Source organism: Plecotus auritus (assembly GCF_963455305.1).
Source record: "Plecotus auritus genome assembly, chromosome: 5".
Taxonomy (NCBI): Eukaryota; Metazoa; Chordata; class Mammalia; order Chiroptera; family Vespertilionidae; genus Plecotus; species Plecotus auritus.
In genome coordinates, this window is record NC_137776.1 from 68,067,501 (window position 1) to 68,085,183 (window position 17,683).

The 17,683-nt window shown below is 42.2% G+C and overlaps 1 protein-coding gene across 2 annotated transcripts in view; it reads right to left on the minus strand.

The window, feature by feature from the left end:
* The window catches only part of KIF5C (kinesin family member 5C), a 174,902-nt gene that overhangs the window by 37,723 nt on the left and 119,496 nt on the right, over positions 1 to 17,683 (minus strand). For both annotated transcript variants that reach the window (XM_080668529.1, XM_080668530.1), the window contains exons 12-15: positions 16,651 to 16,838; positions 11,818 to 11,886; positions 9,025 to 9,231; positions 6,497 to 6,643 (exon numbers count right to left, since the gene is read on the minus strand). In XM_080668529.1, the coding sequence (XP_080524655.1) occupies positions 6,497 to 6,643; positions 9,025 to 9,231; positions 11,818 to 11,886; positions 16,651 to 16,838 (611 nt within the window). The remainder of the gene's footprint in view (positions 1 to 6,496; positions 6,644 to 9,024; positions 9,232 to 11,817; positions 11,887 to 16,650; positions 16,839 to 17,683) is intronic.

Below are 17,683 nucleotides of genomic sequence, written 5' to 3' on the forward strand. Positions count from 1 at the left end.
GACCCCAAGCTGAAAATGGTCCTAAAAAGTACTGTACATTCAACTTCAAGATCTGGGAAACCTCAGGTGAAACTTTCAACTGAAAACCTCTACTAACTGTAATCCTCAATTAACCAGGCTTTTCTTTCTAATTCATTATTAGGGTGAAAGAGATAATATCAAAAGAAAAATACACTAAAAATTAAAACAAGAGATAACTTTTAAGACATGTTCCATTCAACGTCTTATATCTTATATTCCTAGACCAGCAGAGGCCCAGTGCTTCTAAGGGTGACTCTGAGCCCCTATAAGAATGCCAACCAGAATTTCAATTTTGTTCTCTAGAGTCTGCTATTCAGAGAGAGGAGTAGTCTAAAGGCTTGAATATGTTTCTACAACTAAGGATTGAAAAATAAAAAGGATTTTCTATATAGTCCTCAATTAAACAACAACAAAATCTAATGAACAAGAAGGTGCCATTACCAAATCCATGTCTCCTTGCCTTTACCTGCCTGCCCCTTCCAGGCAGACCCGAATCAACCTTATTAAGATCACCTTTGAATAACAATCTAAGTGCCCCTTTAGGACAGAAGCATCTGACAGCCAGCATGCCTGCATGAGCTCATGTTTGGTTTTTAAGTTTCAGAGCTCTACTGCAAACAAAAATTGACACAAGGTACTTGGGACAGAAACCCACTTGCTGAGATGCAAACATGCTCTTGAAGGGAATGACCAAATGAGCCAAGTGACTGTGTTCATATTTTGTTTAACCACCAGAGGGCATTCTAGCACCTCAGTCCAGAACCAGCCCATGAATAGAGGCTTCAGCTGGTTTTAAGACAATGATTCTAACGGTATTTTTGATGTTCCACAGTATACTCTAACAGCCCACTTTTGTCACTGATGTTTTCATTAATTCAACATATGACTCTTGTTTCAGTAAACACTGAAGAGTTAGGAAAGGAATTATGTGTCAACCCTGAAAATTGGTAGCAGATAGGACACAAACTAGACAGCAGGCTGAGCTCCTGTAATTTGGTGTCAACCTTCCCCTAAGAATTCCCCAACAGTATTAGTTACATCAGTGTCAATCAACACAACTTAGGATCTACACTGAGTGGCCATATTATTATGATCTCTGAACGCATAATAATCTGGCCACTCAGTGTATATCCTATATAATAAAAGGCTAATATGCAAATTGTCCCCTCGACCAGGAGTTCGACCAGCAGGCAGGCCGGCCAACCGCCCTGTCCCCTCCCCCTGGCCAGGCTGGCCGGACCCCACCATGCACGAATTCATGCACCAGGCCTCTAATATATACATGTATATATATACACTGAGTGGCCAGATTATTATGCATTCAGAGATCATAATAATCTGGCCACTCAGTGTATATTAACAGCAAGAAAACCTACAAGTATCAACTTTGGACTCCATTTTAAATTAATGGAGGTTTTTGCTTAAGCCCGTTATATTTCTGACTGCCAACAATAGGTCTACCAACACCACTCCTCCTTACATATTCCCTTTATCATCCTATAGCATGGAGAAAATGAGTAAGAGACACCTGCAACCTTAAAAAAATTTTTGTTCTTCTACCTTTGAAGACTGGTCAAATGTGGAGCAGAGAAAAGAAACTCATTCTAGCCTGACCAGGTGTGTCCTGCATATTGCCAGCTTCAGGAGAAAGGGACAGGAACATCCGTATCTTCTATGTGGAATTCACAATCTGCACCAGTGCCTGGTGGGTAAACATCACTGAACCAACAGGCAGGGCATCCTGGGAGGAGACAAACCCCTCCTCTGCCCCGGTCTGTCCTTAGACAAGGACACTTTATACTCTGTGCCCAGATCCCCTGGGAACGGGGAAGATAAGAAATGTACATACAATTAGGGGCTTCCTCCAAAACGATAGTTGGGTGTTTCTTCTCCCAAACCAGAACCAGAAGCACTGAAGCCTACCCTTGTCCTAGGAGATCTAAAAAGAGATTTGAGTCCATGTCCGATGGAAAAAAAACACTATTTCAAACAAATGACTTTAACTGTAAGGTTTCCCACACCTTAAGAATTCATATATTTAGTTGTGTGAATTCTAAGTTTTAAGTAATTCTAGTGCACTGTTATTTCAAAAAGAAGAGTCCGAGTTTACTGCTGAGATGTTATTTATAACTCTCCCGAGTCTGACAGTGACTCCAACCGTAGACACTAGCCTGTGTGATCTAGTACAAATGACTAACCCAGGGGAAAGGCTACCTTCACTTGGAAGACAGATGCTGCCTGCCCTTCTACTCTGCCTACAGAGGACGAGTCACCCACACACCCACCACCGGCCCAGGAGCATGGGCTGCTGTGCAAGGTGCCATTTCTAGGCCAAGTAAAGGTAAGTAAGGTGACTGTTCACCTTCTAAGACATAAAGTCAGAGGAGAATGAAAGAAGTCAGTGTGGGCCAAACGAAAGTCAGGCAGCTAATCCATCCATTTCATGTACTCTACTTCCATCCTATTCATTTGTGGCTGGATTCCTGGAAATCTTTGTTTTAGGGAAAAACCAGTGACACGGTACATGAGAAAAAGAGGCAGTTTGTGAATAAACCTGACAAAGTCAACACCAGGCTCATCTTGTCATGAGCTGGTCTCATCGTTTTATTGGCTAAACAAAATATTGCCTGGACTCTGTTTCAAGACAAGATAGAGCTGGAGAAATAGGGGTCCTTCCGTGTCCATATGGTGCTGGCCTGTTGTATTCTGGAACTGATACTGAGGAGACTCCCATAGCCATCCTTTCCCTCATACCAGTACTACCAGGAGGGAGCCCGTGGGAACGGAAAGAACTTTAGGAACAAAAATACAAGATCACTGAAAAAGATTTCCTAGAGTTGCTCATTTTCTTAGATCAAAATAACTATATTAACTGAGTAGTCCTAACAATAAGGAAAGTGTCTGTAATAAGTGGGGCCTAATCAAACTAAAAAGCTTCTGCGCAACAAAATTAAAATGCAACTTATGGAATGGGAGAAAATATGTGCAAGTCACATATCTGATAAGGGTTAATATCCAAAATACATAAAGAACTCATGCAACTCAATAGTAAACCCCAAACAATCTAATTAAAAAATGGACAGAGGATCTAAACAAACATTTTTCCAAAGACATACAGATGGCCAACTGGTACATGAAAAGATGCTCAACATCACTAATCATCAGGGAAATGCAAATCAAAACCACGAGATATCACCTCACACCTGTTAGAATGGCTGTCATAAAAAAGATGAGAGATAACAAATGTTGGCAAGGCTGTGGAGAAAAGGGAACCCTCATGCACTGTTGGCTAGACTATATTGGTGCAGCCACAATGGAAAACAGTATGGAGGTTCATCAAAAATGAAATTTCTTAAAAGTAGAACTACCATATAGCCCAGCCACCCTACTTCTGGTCTATAACCAAAGGAAGTAAAATCAGAACATCATAGAGATATCTGCATTCCCACATTCTTTGCTGCATTACACACAATAGCCAAAACATGGAAACAACCTAAGTGTCTGTCAACAGATAAATGGACACAGGTGTGTGTGTGTCGGGGGGGGGGGGGGGGAAGTTTACACAACGTAAAGTTATTCAGACATGAGCAAAAAGGAAATCCTGCCATTTACAATAAAATGGATGGACCTTAAGGATTCACCCCTCAAGTGAAACAAGTCATACAGAGAAAGACAAATACTATATGGTATCACATATATGTGGTAGATAGAAAATCTAAGAAGGTCAAACTCAGAGGAACAGAGGTTACCAGGGGTTGGGGGTAGGTACATGGGGGAGTTATTGGACAAAGAGTACAAATTTCCAGTTATAGCATTAACAAGTTTGGAGAGCTAATGCATAGCAGGGACCAATGTTATAGCTAGTAATACCGGGTCATATACTTGAGTGCTGCTAAAAGGTAGATCTTAAATGTTCTCACCAAGAAAAAGAAATGTTAACTGTAATAAAATGAAGGTGGTAGCTAACACTATGATCGTAATTATTTTGCAACATATAATGCATCAAATCAAGATACTGTACACCATAAATTATACAATGTTATGTGTCCATTGTATCTCAAAAAAGCTAGGGGGCAAAAGTATCTGCTTCCATAATGATATATCTAATAAACATCTGTATACATCATGTAATTTCCGAGTTGACAACCTTTGAGGTAATCTTGTTCACCTTGTCATCTTACAGAGAAGCAAAGTGGCTTGTCCAAAGTCACATCACTCCTCCCTTTAGCTCTCACTGTCCTAATAATTAATTCAGAATTACAAGAAAAAGAATGGAATGATTAAGAGTATGATGCTCGACAAATGAGAGTTATCAATGAAATTAACCAGGGCATTCAATGTCTGGAATCCAAAAATATCTTTAAAACATCCAGTAGAGTTATTTTAAAATAATCTCAGACTTCAGATTCCCAGAGGTAAGGACTCTTTTTTTAAATGCTCAAGCACCCAGACATTCCTTGATTTCATTAGCATTTTTCATCAGCTCTATTTTAGAACTTAGCATAAAAATATCTTCCTTTATCGTTATCAGCAGCAGGCGCCAACTTGCCATAAATCAACTCCATCTTCGTATTTCCAGGGCCATTCAATCATCCAAACGTCAAAAGTTTATAGCTCAACACCAGTGTATGCTTCTAAAAATTCTTCTCAATCCTCAAATATAAAATCACCAAACTGGAACTTAATAGGGTTCACCCTATAGTATCTGAGAATTCTAGCTAAAATTAGACTCATTCATAAAGTTCATGAAATATTCAATTACAATAGAGGTTCAATGAAAGAATGATAGGTTTACAAGACCTCATATATTCTAAACCCGGAGCTGTTACATCATCCAAGAAGGGCTTTCTACGTTTTCAGAAATGTCTATAAACAATGTTATTTGGGGACCCTTTTCTAGTACAATCCCAACTAAAAAGCTGAGAGTTCCCACAAAGCAGGCTAATGTAGAATTCAGCCTTTTAAACGTCAAATGGCTAAATTCAAAGATTTTGTTTTAGAGACTTGTGAGGTGGAAGCTGAGCAATACAGCACCATTCCCTGGCTTGACTAACACACACATTTATCAGTGGCTACTCTGTACAAGGTACTGTATTCTTATAAAGCTACTGCAATCAAAACAGTGTGTCATTGGCATAAAAGTCAGATCAATGAAACAAAATAAAGACCAGAAACAGTGTACACACTTTGTGTGTGGTGGATATGTTCCTTATCTTACTTTGGCTTCATAAGTGTATACATATGTCAAAACTTCTCAAATTGTACACTTTAAATACAACTAACTTTACATCAATTATACCTCAATAAAGCGATTTTTTAAAAATATGTCTATCTTATTTTTCAATGGCATCTCTATATTGTGGCAAGCTGTTAATTTTTCTTGGCTGATAACTTTGTTTATTCTCTCCCCACCCCCCATTCCTAGCTCATGGACAACTGCATACCACCCCTATTTTTCCCACCTCCCTTACTCCTTGTCATCAGTGGCACCAATGTGCACAACCCCAGGGGATTATTGATGGTTGGTTTAACCCCATGATAATAATCCTAATTCTCTCCTATCCTAGCTTCCCTTGCAGTTTGTGGTAGTCATGCACCCCACTTCTGGCCAATAAGGTACAGGGGGATGTCAAGGGGACTTTCGGGAGACAGTTCCCTCCTGGATGAAAGTTGGCTGCGTTTCAGCACAGCCCGCCTTGGATGTAGTTGTGGGAGGATGTGCGGACTGGTGCTATAGAAGCTATCTTGCTACCGTGAGACAAAAACCTACAGACACGAAAAAGTAACAGGCTAAGGAAGACATAAAGGAAACAGAGAAAAGTCGTGGATACTTGACATTGTGGAAGCACTGCACCAAACCAAAACTTGCTTCTAAAACTTTAAGAAGCTAACGAATGGCCTGAGGAATCTTGTTAAAATGCAGAGTCTGATTCAGTGGGTGTGAGGTAGGCCTGAGCATCTATATTCCCAACAAGCTCCAAGGTGACGCAAATATATCCTGAATAGCAAGATTCTAGATGTCTCATACGGTGAATAATTAAATGTGGCTTTGTTTTTCAAGCCACTGTTAGAATCCTTTTACTTTCAGCTAAAAGCTCTCCTAATTCATGCTGATTGGTGGGGTAATTTTCACTCCGTTGGGTTCTCATAGAAAAGGAGAAACACAATTCTGAGACCAGAACTGTTGGTTAACCTATCTAATTCCCAATTTCTGTGACAGTGGCATATAAGTGTGGGGAATAAACCAATTTATATAGGTCAACCAAGATTTGAAGACATTTTCTATATCTGAAGGTAATTATTTTTCTCCTCCTCCTTACTCAAACCATCATTCACTTAGTCATTCATCAGTCCTTTGATCATTCTCATTCGAATATTACAAAGCACGTGGCAGATGCAAAGCACTGCACTGCACACTGGATTCTCGCTCCCTGCCCTGTGGGAAGAGCAGGTGGAGAATGCAGGGCTGACTTACAGTCTTCACATCGTTGGTGCCGATGATGCCGCCTATCTCCCCCAGGTCCTTCAGCAGCAAGTTCAGGATCTCGGTGGCTCTCTTCTTCTGGTGGTTGCTAAGCTCTTGCAGCTGGCTCAGCTCTCGCTGTGTGGTTGTCAGTGTGGTCTGAAAAACACATTTCCACAACAAATTAAAAGGCTTGCCCATCGATTTTATACACTCAGCACCGCAATGAATAACAACGTGATGTAAGGTGGAGTTCTGTTACCATTTCATGTAATTCCATATAAGGGTTCCTTTAAGTCAAACAATAGCATAGCACTGAATTCTTTGATAAGAAGAGAAAGCCGGCTTAGCCTGCTATGTTATGTCTACATATCAGATGACAATCTCCAGGTTAGTGAAATAAGTTATTAAAAATAAATAAAGCCCAAAGGAACCCTGAGGTTCAGAACGTGTACTCACATCTTCCTACCTACCAGATGTTCTGTGTCAGTTCACATCCTCAAGGGTCTAAACATACCTGCAGGCACCCCCACCTCTACGTCCAAACAAACCTGCTCCCTGGACCACTTCCAAATTCCCATCTGACTCCAGTCTGGAAGGCCCAGAGGGGCATTAATGTGTTTAGAAAACAGCTTAGAGAAATTCTAATCTTCACAGTGAAGCTGAACTGAACATTCTTCGCCTCTTTTCAAAAGTAATCAAGTTCAACAAGATTGGCCTTCTTAATATATAACAGAAGCTCCATTTTATTGCCAAACATTAACAAACCCATACCTTTCCATCCTTCATGTGTGCTACCAAGAGGTATGTATTTTTAACTAACTAACCAGGTAACTAACTAACTAACTAACTAACTAAAACTCTCAACATCAAAACAATAGTCATCTTTTGGTGTCTTGGTATTAACTCAGCCAACAACAAAAAATAATTCCCCTAAATTATGGAGCTCTGGAGGCTAATACAAAGACATTTATTCAATTCTTCCACATGCAGCTATTTTATTAGAGCACTTTTTAATGATCTTACTAAAAACAGTACTCTAAATGAGTCCAGTAATACTTCAGTTGACAGAAAAGAACTGTATTGTGAAAAAAGTTCCATTGTTTTGAGAAGCAAATACCAAGGACTAGTTAGTTAAGGACCCTGTGGAAGAAAACAAGCAGAGGAAATCAAAGTCTCCTCCTTCCCTAAGTGACTGCCAGTCTGTCTTCCTTCTGTTTTTTTCTTTGTTTTGGTATTACCACCACTGGTATCATTGTGTTTTAAAATCCGCAGGAGCAGTAGATCCCATCTTGGGAGGCCATTTAAAAAGTCCGCCTCATGCAGTTGAATGTATTGGAGCGAGGAGCCTTTTCCATCAGCTTTACGGTCAGCAGCCTAGAGCTTCCCTGTACCATCTGCTGCTCCTCCTTGCCCAGGAGGACTGGATGCTTTCCACAGAGCAGTCTGGGCACAATCTCACAATACCAGACCATTGGGCTGAGGTGCCAAGGGCAGCCATTCAACTTCCTACCACCCATTTTCCAAATAGAAAAGGGCAAAATAGACACATCCCACCACCAGCCACCTCGCCAAATGCTCACTGGCCCTGATGCCATGAGCTCACTGTGCAGGACCAGCAGCATCTTTCGCTGGGAGCATCTGAGAATGAAAACATGTGCAGACTAAAGCACTGGATTAAAGCAGGACAACAAACAAACCAAAGAGCCCAGGCCTGGGCTAGCACAGTAGCTGTGGGAGGGAAGGGACTTCATTCAGGAGGACATAACAAGAAGAGTGAAGTCCATTGCCTTCCAGGGTCACCCAGTCTCACCTACTGATTTAACAACTTGAGATTTGCTTATTGAAACTATAGCAAATGCACAGGTCCATGCTAAGTGCTCTATGTGAACTGCCACATTCTCACACCCTGAAAGAAGCATGCTATTATTGCCATTTTTACAAATAAGGGAATGAATACTCAAGGCATTTAAATGTTTTGACTAAGGCCTAACAGTTCTAAAGTCAAAAGTTTAACCAGAGTCCTGGCTGGTGAGGCATCCCGTACACCAAAAGTTGGTGGGCTCAATTCCCAGTCAGGGCACATACCCAAGTTGCAGGTTCAATCCCCAGTTGGGGTTCATGTAGGAGGCAACTGATCGATGCTTCTCACATCCCTCTCTCTCTCCCCTGCCCCTTTTCCTCTCTGTAAAATAAATAAATAAATATCAATAAAAAATTTTTGAAGTTTTTAAAGAACTTTTTAACCAGGATTTTTCTGGCTCCAAAGTCTGCACTCTCTTGACTATTCCACAAGGCATCCCTGCTAACATTATAAATCTCCTGAATAGAAAACAGTTGTGCTACGCCATTCTAGGATGAGTGGATGAACGTCACTTACACAAAATATTTCAATTATTGGAGGATTTCAGAGAATGCATCTAAGTCTAACACTGAAAAACCATTCAGCCAACTGCCTTCTCCTTTATACAGTCTGTCAACAACCATGGACATACACAAGAGTGACAACCGAGGAGTCCCCCCTGGACAAATGCTCCCACCGTTTTCTGGGCCAGCTCATCGGTCAGCTGCTCATTGGCCCTCATCTTGTCCTCCACCTCCTGGGACTTCTGGTCATAATTGACAGCCAGCTCCTCCAGGGCCTGCAGGACTTCTTTCACCTCGTCTTTGGCCGCCTCATTTTCAATCTGGAGCCGTGTCAGCTCCTCTTGGATCTTCTCATAGTCTCTTCTTGTGGAAGCTAAAAGCTGGGAAATGAGTTGGCACAGGACTGGTGAACCTAATGTTCAAATGTTTGTGTTCTGTTCTCTATCCAAAGTAAAGTAATCTTAAAAAACAGACACAAAAAACTAGTTGGAAAAGCGCAGGATGACGAGAACCCCTACTGTATATCCAGATGCTAAATGTAAAAATAGCATGTTATTCAAAAATTTGCTTCTTCCTCTTTCTTTTCTTTCTCACTTTTTTTTCTTTATTCATTTTTGTTTAAAACTGCATAGACCTACCTCGAAGAATTGATCACACATAAAAAATCACCACACTTTGTAGCTGGCTGGCCATCCCACATGTCTAACAATGTATGGGGGGAATAATTTCTGAGGACATGAATAATTACATGGTTTCTTAATATTATCATTATTTCACATTGTAAACTGGTAAATTTCAGAGTCAACCAAGACAGAATAAAAGGGCAACCATCAATTTTTCTTAACAGTCATCATGGACATAGAGAAGCACATACCCCAAACATGAAATGATTTACAAGTGAATGGCTGGGCATATAGATGCTTTCATTATCTCTGTGCCTATTGTGTTTTTTTATTTTTTTTATTTTCCTGGAGTAAACACATATTGCCTTAATACTATAGGAGAGAGGTGGGGAACCTTTCTTCTGCCAAGGGCCATGTGGATATTTATAACATCACTTGCAGGCCATACACAATGATCAACTTAAAAATTAGCCTGCTGTATGTGATCAAACATCTAATTAACTCAGCATTAAATCCTTGGCAGGGCCAGACCAAATGATTTTGCAGGCTTTATATGGCCCACCAGCCGGACCTTCCCTACCCCTGCTACAGAAAAAGTAAAATATTAAGAGTTTTAACTGCCCTAGCTGGTTTGGCCCAGTGAAGGGGCACAGGTTCGATTCCAGTCAAGGATGTAGGGAGTGGCTCTAGAGTTAAGCCTCGGATTGACCTGTGGCAGAGCCACAAACAAGTCCCAGCTTAGAGGGCAGAGCCCTCTTAGCATAACTGAGCTTGACCTTATAACCGCCCCCTTGATCCTTCCTAGGTAGCTAATGGGCTATAGGAGGTACAGCAAGTGCTGTCAAAACAAGTGAAACTCACAAGAACATTGTAACTATGGTGACCACTATCTTGTTTTTCTCTGACTATAAAATAAAGCCTCAGCTTGCTGGCTGGATCCTTCTCTGTGGCCTCATCCAGGCACAGGAGATCCACCGAGCCCCAGCTATATTCTCTTTGTCTGTCTTTTCTTTAATCCTTCACTGCCCCTCCTTAGGCTCACCCAACCATTGGCTGTGCTGGTGCGGCACACAAGGGCATATACCTCAGTTGCAGGCTTGATCCCTGGCCCCAGTCGGGGCGCGTGCAGAAAACAACCAATGGATGTGTCTCTCTCATATCAATGTTTCTCTCTCTCTGTGTCTCTCCCCCTCCCTTCCACTCTCTTTAAAAATCAATGGCGAAAAAAAAATACTCAAGTGAGGATTAACAACAACAACAAAAAAAGGAGTTTTAACTGTAACAAAAAAAGAACGTTTACCACAGGCAGTTGTACCAACTTGGAAATGCAAAGGAATAGAATGGGAGGAAGAAGGCAGGAAACACTAAGCAAATGGAAGGCTCAGCTAGAGTTCAGAGGAAAATCAATTAAATATGGTCCATCTCACTACAAAGGCATGCATGATCTCCCTGCCAAGGGAAGCATTTGGGCAGGGGTATAATCCTTGTCCCAGAGAGATGAAGGGGAACAAAGAGGAAAGGAAGGAAATGGTTATGGAAAGCTATATCTATGGGAAGTTGGGACTGGGGACATGAACCCATGCCACCTGCTATAATTGCATCGCCTGATTCAATCCATAGCATTTTAGCAACAAAGCAGAAAGCACCCTAAAGCACAAAAGAGAAAAAAAGTACTTAGATGGTCCTCAAAAAGAGAATTACGAACCATCTATACTTGATAGATTGTCTCTTCTTTGCTTAGGTCCCTGTTTTGTAAAATACTTGGCAAAACACAATGCAATGAAGACACTTACTGGAGAATTGAATGCCATCAGGGAGACTAAAAACAATTTGCCTCTTTTTTATCGTATCACATGTATATGAATGAAGCATTTGGAACTCTTTCCACTCTGGGTTCCCTCCTCTACTTTCTAATTTTCATTTGTTTTTTCTCCTACAAGATAGCATGAGAACATGGTGTATATCACATACCTGAGCCAGCTGATCTGCAAAGATGAAAAAAGCTAAAATGGCAAAAAACAAGAGTGCTGAGCACTGGGTATGAGGAATTAAAACCAGCCTTATCCACTTATCAAGCTCCCCTGTCTCTGCTCTTCAAACACTAAGTGTAACAACCAGCTACTCCCTCTCAAATCCCAAGGCTCTACCAAGTCAGACATTTATCTTCTAAATTCGGGCAAAACCAGCTTTTAACGGGCTTTGAAAAGAAATCTACCAAGAAATTTCCACATGATTCAGTGATCTTGAACAAATTCTTTGCAAATTAAAATTCTGGAACAAACATCAACAACAAAGAGTAATAAAAGAACTTTGTAAGAAAAAATTTATTATTATGAACTTTACCTCATCCTGATCCAACATCTGTTGCTTTAGCTTTTCAGCCAGCTGGCTCTGCTGGTTAATTTCATCATCCTGAAATGAAACATCATGTTTAATTCTTTTCGGTTAGTTATGTCATTTTTGATATTCGAGATAGTCCGATACCAGGATGCCAGCTGTGAGCTTCCTAATAAAATGAAGGGAATGGCGTGGTGTGGTGCTTCCCCACAGAAGAGAGACTGGCTCTGGGATCTTGATTTGGTTAAAATATATCTCACCCTCTTTTGTCAGCAGATGAAACATCTGGATATTATGGAAAATATAATATCCTACACATTAAACTCAACCCCTGCTCTTCCAGAAATCAGAGCTCCAGGGCTTGGGAATTGAAAGGGACCTGGAGCTCTCTCTCACGATGTAAAGATGTAGCTCAAAAAGCAAGGCAGTGAATGTCTGACCATCTGCACTATAATATATTCATGTCCCACATCTTGTCAAACACATCAGTGACCAGGAATGCATACACGTGATATGTGGGAGAGACCAGTATTTCTACTTCAAGCCTCTTAGAGAGATTGGAAAAATATTTACTGAAGAATTAATCTTTAGCATGAGCAGATTTCCCTCTTGATTGGAAGGTAATTTTCTTACTGGTTTGGAAAAAAACCATACAAAAGTGCAGCAACAGTAATTCTTACTTTACAGCCTGTCACTGACGTGGGGAAAGGGTCTTCCCACAGGCAAATTCCTTCTCACTCTCATGTTCTGCCACTAGGTGTTGCTGCACAAAGCCAGGGCTGCCAGCCTCGCTACCCATGCCATCGTCTCTGCCTCTCCCTAGGCACATTCACCCAGTGTGGGCAACGCAGCTGGCCAACGACACACGGCTACAGGAGGCTCGGTGTTCACTGCGAATGTGTCCATGAGTTCAAGTGCACATCTGAAGCACAGCCTGTGAGAACGCCAACGTGGCTTCACATGTGCCTCTCTCCCTCAGAAACTGCAGGAAATCCTATCTGATGACACTTCCGGGGTCTAAACCCCAAGCAGAGACAGATTTAGTTCAGTATTGGGGTCCCTCTCCATGCAGGTGCTGCCCAGGTGTTTTCATCAACAGTGGGAGGGGCGGGGAGGGGCACATGTGAAGGGGAGGGGAGGGGAGGGGAGGGGAGGGGAGGGGAGGGGAGGGGAGGGGAGGGGAGGGGAGAAAACTACACTGTGCTCTCTACCTTTTCTAGAAGGGAGGTGAGATGAATTCAAGGGCCTCCTTGGCAAACCTTATTAGCAAAAGCTCAGTTTTCCACAGGATATTCTCCAGCCTTCTTGGTCGTGTCTGTGCATACATTAAAACCGGATTAACTCATTGTTTGTCACAGCTAATGCTTTCCGTGGAGCAAGACAACTCTGAATTAGATGTTACAGGATCTGCACCTCCTTTTCCTTCCTGTAGCACATCTTTTGGCCTGAATTCTCTCCTCAAGGAGATCCTTTTCTATTGAACTTTTTACATTCATGTTTCTTTAATGCTTCTACAAAATTCTCATGACTTTCCTCCCCAAACCAGATTTCTGGCAGGAGAATTAGGCAAATTACACCAAAGTGAAAATGCTAAAAATGGTATGTCCACAACTGGGAGACTATTTTGTAGGACTTTTTTTCTCTTCTACTTTATAAACTTAGAACGTTGGGTACCAGGAACAATTTTGAGTTATGTTCCTCAGCACATAAATATTAAACAACATAAAAAACTCCGGGTGTTTAAAATCAGCAGTTGCCATCTTCCCCTGGGACATATAAACACCAGCTACATGTGATATAAATCACAAGAGAAGACCAATAGTGCAACAAGCGCTTTGTTCTTATCCTGTGTTCATTTCAGAGCCTGGAGACACGGCTTCCTCCCTGACAGGTGACAAGTGGGACGGTGAAGTGATTCTTGGGGTATAGTGAGAAGCCACAAGCCCCTCTCCCCATCTGGGAAGGATGAAGAACAGGGATCACATTATGAGGACATAAATCACTGTACCAGAGACTTTTCCAAAACTACAGTTACCCTTTATTAAGGCAACTGCTCTAAGGAAGAAACACAGTCTGTTGTGATCTTTAAAAAAAGTCTTGAAACTTTCAGAATAAGATGTGCTGTGTCATCTGTATCTATCATACATACATATCGCACACCATGTTTATGCATGCTCTCTCTGATGCTATTAAGATCTCGTCCACGAGATTTTAAAGCACTTTATATTCTTGTACTAGAGTTTTCTTATCTATGAAATAGGTGAGTTGTCAACAGGTCATTTATGAAGATGCCTTCGTTGCAATGGTAAACAGTGAAATAAAGTTCAACTTGTATTTCTACCTACACTTTATTCCTTCTCACATATCTCCAATAGTACAGTAGCACTGGGGAGGTGATGGGGGATGAGAGAGACAGTGCCAACACCAGTCTGCTCATCTCATAACTCTGCTGTCAGCCCACCTGTGAACCATAACCCTCTGATATCACATATGATGTGGCTTCTCCCTTAAGCAAACAGAAAGGGAGAAGACAGAAAAGCATCTGCTATGCACTAGGAACTTTTAATCCCCATTGCTAACTTTTGAAGTAACAGATGTGAGCCCCATGCTGCAGATGAGAAAAACATCTTCCACGGGCCTGGTCACCAGCACAGGTCTCAGTATTTTAAGTCACAGACCACGTCTTAAGAGCAAGACTGCCGTCACACAGCATTGCTTTGTGAGAGCACCTGTCCTCAGATCCCTGAAGGGACAGCACCGAGGGACAGAGTGGGCAGCTGGGAGGAGACTGGGTATCCTTTCTCCCACCATAGTCTACATGGGTTCATTAGGGCCGGCATGTTCCTCACTTAAAGGGTAAAGTCAACATGGGGTGAGTACTGAGCTGCGAGTCAGAAGTTGTATAATCTCATTGCAGCTCTGCCACCTACAGGTGATGCCAACTTGGGTAAAACATGGAAACAACCTGGGCTAGTTTCTCATCTGGACCCAGATACTTTCAGTTCTACCATTCAATAATCTATGTTGGTAATTCCAACTCATGAATTCTCAAAAGTATCAAGCCACCTTCACCATCAGAAGCATGAAGTACTTTCTAAAACCTTGAAGGAAGTCCATGGAGGTCAAACCACCAGCTTTGGTGCCATCTAAGGCTGAGGCTTTGGGACTTAGTCCTCTCCAAGATCTCTCAGCGTCACCCTGTGATGGACCGCAAATGCTAACCTCGAAATGTGTACTCTACAGGGTTTTCAAGGCATGAGCTAAAAGGAAATAATGTGACAGAAAATGTCCCAGGCCGGTCATCAGGAGGCAGACTCAGGAGGCAGACTCCAGAGCCAGCTCTGCCAGCTGCCTGCCGAATGCCCCAAGAATTGGCATTTGCATCACTCTGAGCTAGGTTCTCATTATCCCCTTTCGAAAGCTGCAATCAAAACTCTAAACTCCTTTTCAGATCAATGAAGGCACCTCGAGCAGCAAAGGTAAATGATGCAAATTCCAATCATGGCAGGTGTCTATTCATAGAGAAAAGATTATTTGGGAATTATTAAAATGAAATCAAAATTTCTAAAATGAGAAAAAAACACACTACAGTATGTTTAAACAATAGCATTTCTTTGGAGACATCAAGAAATTGCCTATATTGGTAACTTGTTATTGTTCTCATTTTTCTCCTTTTTAGGTTTTGTGCAAAATCCCTGGGTAGAAATGGAAGGGTAACAGTAAGTCAAGGGCCTAACGGGCAATTAACCCAGCTCTCACCGGTGTGAAGAGCTTATTAAACATGTCACCAGAAGGGTAGGGTGACCTCAGTTTAACACTGTCGTTATAATGCCAACTCCCAGAGTCACCAACTCAAAGCAGAACAAGCTTCCTTAAGGCAACCAGTCACATTTCCCTTGTAAAGGTGACACCAGACTCAGCTTTACTCTAAAGAGAGGCCTGTAAGATTAATGGCAAAGTTAACATAACAAAGCTGTTTCATTCAAGCCAGAGGTGTCCGTGAGCACTCTGAGCTGAACTACAGCAGAAAAGATTAAATCAGACTAATATCAGCAACCCTGATGAAATGAACTGAAAGGATATCGTATATTTCAAGGGCAGCATGCCAAGATCATGTGAAACATCAATTTAATTTCCTGTGCCTCTGGGATTCCTAACCTGACCTCCACAGGGATGAATGATACACAATGTTCTCTGACATCTCTTTTCCTCTGTTCCAACTTGTGCACTGACATGACTGTGTCCCACAAAGTTTGCCATAAAAACGGACATCCCTAATCAGCAAGTTCAAGCTACTTCATTCAAGACTATGCTCTGAAAACAGCTCTGCCAATAACATAGAAGCAATCAGACCACACACCACCACTGTGGGCTCCATCACCATGAGCTACACGATTAAAGCACACACGTGCGGTTTGGGAGCCCCCACCCTTGTCTCCATGGCTGGAACCGCTGTGGGCATTCCACAGAGGTGAGGAGTATGTCCAGAGAAGAAAAGGAGAGCGAATTAAACAAAGATCATGCACACTTTCACCCCTAACCCCTCTTTCATGCATGACCAGCCCCAGTCCAGTTTCTAGAAGTGAAGACTATCTGTCTATACAGGCCAACACTCCCCTCTTCCAATCAAATTTCCATGAAAGTCCCATTCCATGTGAGTCAAGTTCCCTAACTCTGCCCAATCAAGAGCTGGGCAAACACTGGGAAGCTAGACGGAAACATCAGTCTGCAGCTCTACCTCAGAACACAGGGCTGGAAGCGGCTTCTGGTCCACAGTGCTGGGACCTGCCACCGTTAGTCTTTGCCCCAGAGCAAAGACTAGAGTCTCTGGCTACAGACCTTATCATCCAGTTGTCTGTAGAGACTGGAGAGCTCCTCGTCGTACTTCTCCTTCTCCTCAGCAGAGATGCTGGCAACAACAGCATCGACCCCAGGAGCAATGTTGTCGATGATGGGGGTGTTATCGCAGGGCTCCAGGGTCTTCTGGTCCTTAGCACTGATCTGCTCATCCTCAGGCACAGCTTCTCCTGCAAAACACAGCAGAAAGGGGCGGGAATTGAAGAAATTCAGCACGCAACCCTCCAGGGGGAGTTACAAAACCAGTCACTCCCATGAACAAGACTAAAGGACACAATGAAGAGCTGTTATATAGAGCTATAGTTCATGTTCTTTCTATTTGACAAGAAAGGTCATAATTAATTGACCAAAACTGGTCCTACCACAGAAGCTCTTAACTAACCCAACTTGCAGCAATGCCCAGAATTGTCAGCTACACTTTACTTCTGAGGAACATGCTGGGGCTTTACTAGAGTCATGCACTCTCTAGTGACTGATTCAAAGGGAAACAGACCTCTGAGACATCCTAATTACCAATTAATTAGGTTACTATTTCATTAATGGAAACAGCCACATCAAGGAACAAATTCACCATTGTTTAAAAGAACATTGCAGGGCCCAAATTCTCTAACTTCCAGCTCTCTGAATCCAAAGCAGGAAGCCAGGTAACCATGGACCCAGGAACCCTGGCTGGCACCGCACAATCACATATTCCACCATCAGCCACTCTCTCCTGCAGGAAGTCGGAATTAACTGCCTCTACCGGAAAGTTCAAACAGAATAATTTCCTGCAATGCCAGGTTTTCCCAGGAAAAGAAAAAGCAGCCAATCTAGAGTATCATGCAGAGACCTTACATACCACTTCTCAGTCTGCAGATGGTGGTGTTGGGCTTTCGAAAGAAGCATTACCAAGTCTGACCACGCAAACTGAGGGAAAAGGTGAAATTCTCAAGCTGGCCAATGGCTATCTCCACCAAGAAAATCACCTTGCAAAGATGCGCTGCATAAAAAGGATTCTGTGAAAACCATGTGGCCC